The sequence below is a fragment of the Pinus tabuliformis genome, chromosome 3_2 (genome assembly GCF_031772625.1).
Source record: "Pinus tabuliformis cultivar Carrire ecotype Pingquan chromosome 3_2, CPIR1, whole genome shotgun sequence".
Taxonomy (NCBI): Eukaryota; Viridiplantae; Streptophyta; class Pinopsida; order Pinales; family Pinaceae; genus Pinus; species Pinus tabuliformis.
The window spans coordinates 560,997,515-561,005,189 of NC_142302.1; the positions used below are offsets into that span (position 1 = coordinate 560,997,515).

The following is a 7,675-nucleotide window of genomic DNA, read 5'->3' on the forward strand; positions in this document are numbered from 1 at the left end:
CGGTTCCATCCTCACATATTTCCCCTCACCCGGCATTTATATAATCCAGGTATCTCTTTCAGAGGTTAGTCAGAGGGTGTTTAAATTCTTGTACTAAACTGGATTTGGAAATCTAATCTTGATAAGTGCCCCGGTTGTTAATCCAAGGAGAAAGATTTTTTGGAGGCGCATGGACGGTGGGTCCGATGTGTCAACCACAGAGGCTTTGGTTCGGGCCACTCTGATGGCTGAGAGGGCTTGGGAGAACGCCACGCTATCTGGGGGGTGGAAATCAACCCTGGATGACGTGGTCGTTAAACCGTCTTTGCATGGTGCTGACAGGGAGAGGGAAGGACGGTCTTCCCGGAGGAGAGACAACTCTAAACAGGAGGAAAAGGTTATACACGAGCATTCGAACCACTATAATAAATCCCGGAACCCTGTCAAAACCACTGCTCCGCCTTCTGCTATCAAGCTGGACAACATTCATCTGACTGAAAGAATTGAAAGTTTACAGAATCTCGCCTTGGTCGGTAGGTGGCATTTTCCAGAAATGAACGATGCCGAGATGAGGAAATGGTTAGCAGTCCATTGGAAACCAGTGATCGGATACACTCCCATTATCTCTAACCTCATGAAGGAGTGGTATTGCTTTCATTTCTTGAATGCCGCTGATGTCGAAGCTATCCTCAAAGGTCCTTGGGTTTTTAGAAGGAGCTTTCTCGCTCTTTATAGGTGGTATATTGGGTATGATCCGTTGAAAAACACTCCCTCTAATAACCTGATCTGGGTAAAACTCCCAAATCTTCCCCTGGAGATGTGGTCCAAGGAGATCCTCGAGGAGATAGGCAACTCAATTGGCAGATTTGTCTACATAGATCCATGGTGTTTGGGAGAGAAAGACAAGAGAATAGCGTGGATTCTCATAGAGAAGGCCTATAGGGGGGGATATCCAAATCACATTGAGATAGCATGGAGAGATTTGAAAATCAATCAAAGACTGGATTTTTGGGGCATCCCATTCAGATGCTCCGCATGCCACAAAACAGGCCACCTCATAAAAAATTGTCCTCGGCATCTGGCTCCAAAAAGCAGGGTTTTTCATCGAAAGGCGAGGACAAATTCTTCTTCTGCCAACTTATCTGCAACAAAACTACTGGATGAACAACATCCTATAAATCTGGATCCTAATGTTTCCTCATCTCTGTGGGTATTGTCACAGGACTTTTCTCAGAATCCCGAAGCCAGACCTGGTAGCCCGGTTAAGTTTGATTGCCCTATGATGAGCAGACCTATAGCTTTTCAATGCACGCCCATTCCGGAACCAAGAGATGATAAAGCCGTTCCTTCCCCTGTGCCTTTTCAGCTTAAGGATTTCTCTCTGGGGTCCCTCCCCATTCCTATTTCGTCCTCATCACCGACACCTGATAAAAATCTTTTATCATCGAAGAAAGGAAAAGAGCCAATTGTGGCTGTCACTCCTGTAAATTCCCCAGCTTCATCTCCAACTAATTTGTGTGACAACGATTTAGACTTTCTCCTTAGCAGAAAATCTCTCGAGCTGGAGCCATTAACTATCCATAAACCAAGGAATCCTGCTTCTCCTTTCATTAGCCCGGTTTCTGCAAAGAATATAACTGTGAGAAAGAAGCACAGGGGAGGTAGCAGACATTTTAGGGGGAGGACTACTGTTACAGACAGTGGGGTAAGGAACCTATCTCTGGTCGATGTTCCCATTTATGATATGTCGAAGTCTCAGCCTCTTAGAGCAAGCGCGGCTGGAGAATCTTCCAAATGACATTCATTATATCTATGAATATTAGAGGTCTCGGCGCAGACCTAAAATTTTTAGCGCTAAAGGATATTTTCTACTCAGCTCGGCCGAAAATAATTTTAATCCAAGAAACTATGCACAGTAGCCATGTTTCCATTTCTTATTTTAGGAAAATGTTCCCTTCATGGTATCTGGTAGCCTCAGAGGCAAGAGGTCTGTCAGGGGGGTTGGCAGCATTATGGGATCCTCAATGGATCAGAGCCAAAGCTTACAAGTGTTTTGCTGGCATTATTATCTCAGCTTCTATCAGGGGAAAAGGCTTCCCTATAAATATTTTAAACACCTATGCGCCTTATAAGAATAGGACTCCTTTCTGGGAGAAGTTTTTTGCCTCAGAAATTTTTGATATTGAATCTCTGGTGATTGCAGGCGACTTAAACGTAACATTAAGCTCTGATGAATGCTGGGGATGTTGCAGAAAAAAGGATCCGCTTGTAGACCGCATAAAGTTTGAACTTCTGAACAAGAACCTTGTGGATATCACCCCATCGGAAATGAAACCAATGTGGGATAATGGTAGAGCAGAAAAGGCCTATATTGCCAAAACGATTTATCGGTTTATAGTGCATGTAAGCATTATAAATAAATTGGGCATGCCATTCTCATCAGTTGGGAATGCATTTGCATCTGACCATAGACCAATTCTTCTCAGCTGGCGGGAAAAAGGATTCAGAAAGGGGTACCCATTTAAATTCAATAGAACATGTTTAGAAGACCTAGCTTTTAATGGTACCATCACCAAAGCATGGAAGGATTTATCTTCTAGAGCTATGTCTCCCCTGTTTTTTACTTTTAGAGACAAGATGGTTGTTGTGAGAAAGGTGGTAAAAGAATGGCAAATTGAAAAAATGAAAAAGGACAGGCAGGCGATTCAGGAAAAACAACGGGAGCTAGACAACATTTTAAAATATATGGATGCAAACTCTTGTCCTTTTAGCTTGAAATGTCGCATAAGAGAGCTCGAAAGAAAAAAACATATTTTTCTGAAACAGGTAGAATCTTTATGGAGGCTCAAAAGCAGGGAAATATGGCTCAAAGAAGGGGACAGGAACACAAAGTTCTTTCGTAAATATGCAAACGCCAGACGCGAGAAAAACACCATATGGAAGATAAGTGATGGAAAGGGGGGATTCTTCGTCTCTCAACAAGACATCTCAAGGGAAGCTGTAAGACATTTTAAGAGTCAATATAGAAGAAGGGATGGCGGTGCTTTTCAGGACATTTTATGGGGTATCGACTTGGTTCCTCAAATGTTTGATGATGATAAAATTGAGTCCCTGTTTTAGCCAGTTACAGAGAATGAACTTGTTGGAGTGTTGAAGGCCTTTAAAAAGGACAAATTCCCAGGCCCGGACGGTTGGACAATAGAATTTTTTACTCATTTTTTTGATATCATTAAGCAAGATTTACTGAGGATGGTTGAAGCATCTAGAATGACTGGCAGTATTCACCACATCACAACATCCACTCTGATTGCTCTAATTCCTAAAAGGGTGGATGCGAAATCCTTTCATGATTTTAGACCGATCTCATTATGCAACATTTCCTTTAAAATCATCACAAAAATTATTACTGAAAGAATAAAAGCAACTATGGCCTCCTTCCTCACTAAGGATCAACATGCTTTTCTAAAAGGGCGGAATATTTTGGATGCCTTGGCTAATACTCAGGAGTGTCTGTTTTCTATGATATCAAAAAATTTAGATGCTGCCATCTTGAAAATTGACTTGCAGAAGGCCTATGATTATTTAGACTGGGGGTTTATTAGATGTTTATTGGCTAAGATTGGAATGAGACCTAATTCCATCCGGTGGATCATGGCATGCGTAGAAAATGTGAACTACGCGGTCATCATCAATGGAATACCCTCCCCTTATTTTCTAGCTGAAAGAGGGCTTCATCAAGGATGCCCCCTTTCGCCTCTCTTATTTATCCTGGCAATGAACTCTCTCAGCATCCACATAAACAAAGCGGTCTCCAAAAATAGATGCAGGCCTGTCAAGATATGCAGAAATAACTTCATTTCGCACAACCTCTTTGTTGATGATGTGCTCATATTTGCAATGCTTTGCAGGGTTTCGTGGATATGTTTAAATGACATTCTTGATAGATTCCAAAGAGCCACTGGGCTTATAATTAACAAGGCGAAATCCACCCTCTTTCACAATGATATCAACATGGAATTGGTGAAATGGATCTCTGAGTTGTTTGGTATAGAGACAAGATCACTCAAGGATGGCCTTAAATATCTAGGTTTTCAGCTCAAAGCTAAGGGTTACTCCAAGACTGATTGGCAATGGTTAATAGAGAGATATTATAAAAAGATTTCGGCATGGGAATACAGGAGTCTTTCTTTGGCAGGCAGAATTATATTATCTCAAGCAGTTTTATCGCAGTTGGCTGTTTATTGGGCTCATTTATTCTACCTTCCTGCAAGCATCATTCACAAGATGAACAAGGTTTCGGCTAATTTTATCTGGGGCGGTAAGTCAGAACAGCGGAAATTCCATCTCGCCAAAATGGAAAGAATCTCTTTACCCAAGCACCTTGGTGGTTGGGGATTAATGGATTTAAGGGCTTTCGACAAAGCACTCCTATGTAAATCGCTCTGGAGAGGTATCTTCGGGGAAGGGCCATGGAGTATCACTGTTAAATTGAAATACATGAAAGGTAAAAATCTGGAATACTAGTTCAGAACAGGATCGATTGGAACCAAGCATGGATCTGCTATTTGGCTTAGTCTTCGGAAGATTGAGCAATACTTTTTAAAGAATCTGAAGTGGAGGATCCATTCTGGTAGCAGAATATTAATTGGTATCGATCCCATTTTGTGCGGTCACGAAGACATATCCATTCCCGAGAGTCTTTTATCCTTCTTTCACAGGAATGGTATCTTTACATGGGACAAGCTCATATCCGCCTGGCACGGCCCTGCCCCTTTATGGAAGGATGCCAACGATCTTTGTTTGCCGGAGAGTCTGGTTTTGTCATGGAATTCTGTCAAAGATGCTCTCGGTGGTCGTGGGTTTCAACGCTCTGGGTCGGCTGATCACTTAATCTGGACTGTGCCAAATGCTCAACTGCCGGTCCGGGTAAAAGATATTTACTCTGATATGATCAATTCAAAGGTCTCTCACTCAAGCTCAAAATTTCCTGTGGCCCTCTGGAAGTCGGGATGCCCCCTTAAAATAATCTGCTTTGTGTGGTTGGTGTTCAACAACAAGAATTTGACGTGGGATAATTTAAGAAAAAGAAGCTGGCATGGTCCAAGCAGGTGTTTGATGTGCGAATCAGCTGAGGAGTCCAATTACCACATGTTCTTCCAATGCAAATCCTCTCTGCAAATCTGGTATGATCTGGCTATCCTTTATGGTTTTCCTCACGTTGCTTTTGTTTCTACCCATGCAGCTTTCGAATGGTGGAGCGGGCAAAGAGAGCCATGGCGATTTCTCATTATTATTGTGCTATGGTGCGCATGGAAGTGGAGGAATTGTAAAATCTTCAAAGACTCAAAGGAACCCCTTAATTCTATTCTGCAACACATCATTGCCATCTATGATTCAGTTCCAAAAAGGCAGCCCAAAATGAAGAATACAATCACGAAAGAAAAAGAATGTTGTATCAACAGGTTCCCTAGTGCATTCTTTGCCGGAGCTGAACAACAAAATATATGCGGCTGCGGAGTTCTCATTTGCATGGACGAGAAGCTTCAATTTCTAATTTCTTGGAACGGAGGAACAGGCTCTAATAGGATGGCCGATGCTAGAGCTCTAGCGAGCATTCTCGCCTTCTATGTTTTCTTTGATGTTCAGGCTATTTCAATCTATGGTGATTCTAGGACGGTGATCGATCATTTAAATGGTGCTTGCCTCATAAGGAGCCCTCACATGGCAGGTTGGATGGACAAGATAATGTTCTTATGGGGAATCACGAGAGATTGTTCCATTCAACTCATTGGTCATGAACAGAATCTCCAAGCTGATTGCCTATCCAAGGAAGGTCTGCTCTTAGACTCTGGATCATGGTCTATGGAAGTAAAGGAGGAAGAGAATTCCTGTTTTGTCCAGGATTTCTTTATCCCTGGTTATTAAATTTTGATGCTTCTTTGTTTTTCTTCTGAAATGGTTTTTGGTTTAAACCTTTGCTGATGCTTTTGACATGCCTTTTGGCTGTCCTGTAAAGTTTCTCAGTTCAATATGTCATGATCTGGCTTGTGATGCTGTATCTGTCTCTTTATGGACCTATGATGTTGTATCTGTCCTCGATGCTTCTATCGTGGCTGCTCCATGAGCCACCCTTTTGTATCTTCTGAAGTTTTTATATTGTCTCAATATAATACAATGATGCTTTTTCTCCCTGAAAAAAAGTTATCTCTCTCCAACTAACACAGGGATTTCCTTTACAACAGATTCACAGCTACCAATTAGACTAGTGGCTTTCTCTAGCACAGTTGCATCAATTCCTAACAAAGGCAGCTGGAAAAATGACGACGTCCATATAACAAAGTTTATCCTCTGACACGACAACTCCTTTACTATATGACTGTACTAATTCACCGGCAGCTCCTTTCACTATATAGCTCTACACCAATCAATTTTCTTCCCTCAGGGCAGCATCACGTATAGATAATTGTTGCGATATTTCTTCCACTACAAGTACTCTCACTCGCATCTGATCCCCCTTCTTCTGAATTATCTATTTGAGATCCAACATCATTGTTTTCTGCAACAAAGCCTTCATCCTTTTCGTCATTCTCTTCATCACCGACTCCACCATTACGTAGATTTTTATTTCGCTCAAGATGTGGAACTATAGCTTCATCGTCAGAATTCTGAAAAGCCACTGCAACTCCACCAATAGTTTTTGTATCTCCTAAATTGATGACTTTTAATTGTGGTTTATGAAGCTAAAAATATTTTGACATTCATTTCGTTGAATAGTTTGGAATTAATGCATTTTCTCACTCTTCAGCCTAGTTACCAGAAACGGGACGAGAGCTTTCGTTTCCAGAAAAAAAACGTACAGGAAATGGCACGGCACGAAAAACGGCGTTTTGTACAGCCGTTTTCGTTTCTCAGTCCAAGAAACTGTTTCTCCAGAAACGAATACAGTTTTCTGAGAAACCTTGTTCTTGTTTTTTGCGATGTACCGAGGTCGGTTTTCGAAGGCAGTTGCATGGTTTTCTATTAGAAGTAGAACAGGGCACTTCTAATTTTGGCCGTCTTATTTTAGAAATCGCGAGTCATATTATATAACAATCCAGTTTAGTGGGGTCAGTGATTTAGAAATTGAGAGTCATATTATATAACAATCCAGTTTAGTGGGGGTCAGTGTTTAAATGTTTGAAAATCCGCTATATATGTGTCAGTGATTGGCCGAAGATATGTGGTGGTAATTTTGATGAGACTCTGAGCTTGATTTGGGGAAGAAGACTTCAGTTTTACTGGAGAGGGAATGCTTTATATTGCTTAGGTGTATATGGCAAAGGTCAACTATATATCGATGATTTTTTATTTTTTATTATTATTTTTTTTTCAATTCTTGCGTTATTCTATTTAAAAATGCATTTAGTATATGGTTTCATTGTATTTAATTTTATATAAAATTATAAATTTAAATTTGAATGTCGAGTGTTATATTATATATAATTTTATAAACAAGTGGTTAAATATAAATAATAATGTTATAAACTTCATTCACAATCAAAAAAATCTTATATATCAATTTAGGATCTAGTTCAATTATACTTTTAAAATATTTTATTATTATTATTATAAAGATTAATTTACTATTATAATAGATTAATAATAAAATATTAAATTTAATCTCTAGTTCAATTATATTTTTAAAATATATTATTTT

The 7,675-nt window shown here is 40.2% G+C and overlaps 1 protein-coding gene across 1 annotated transcript; it reads left to right on the forward strand.

Annotated features, from left to right (window-relative positions):
• Positions 1 to 1,926: 1,926 nt before the first annotated feature.
• LOC149181754 (uncharacterized) lies at positions 1,927 to 3,099 on the forward strand. Its single transcript, XM_089414310.1, has one exon. It carries the CDS (start codon positions 1,927 to 1,929, stop codon positions 3,097 to 3,099), a length of 1,173 nt encoding a protein of 390 aa, XP_089270436.1.
• Positions 3,100 to 7,675: the final 4,576 nt, after the last annotated feature.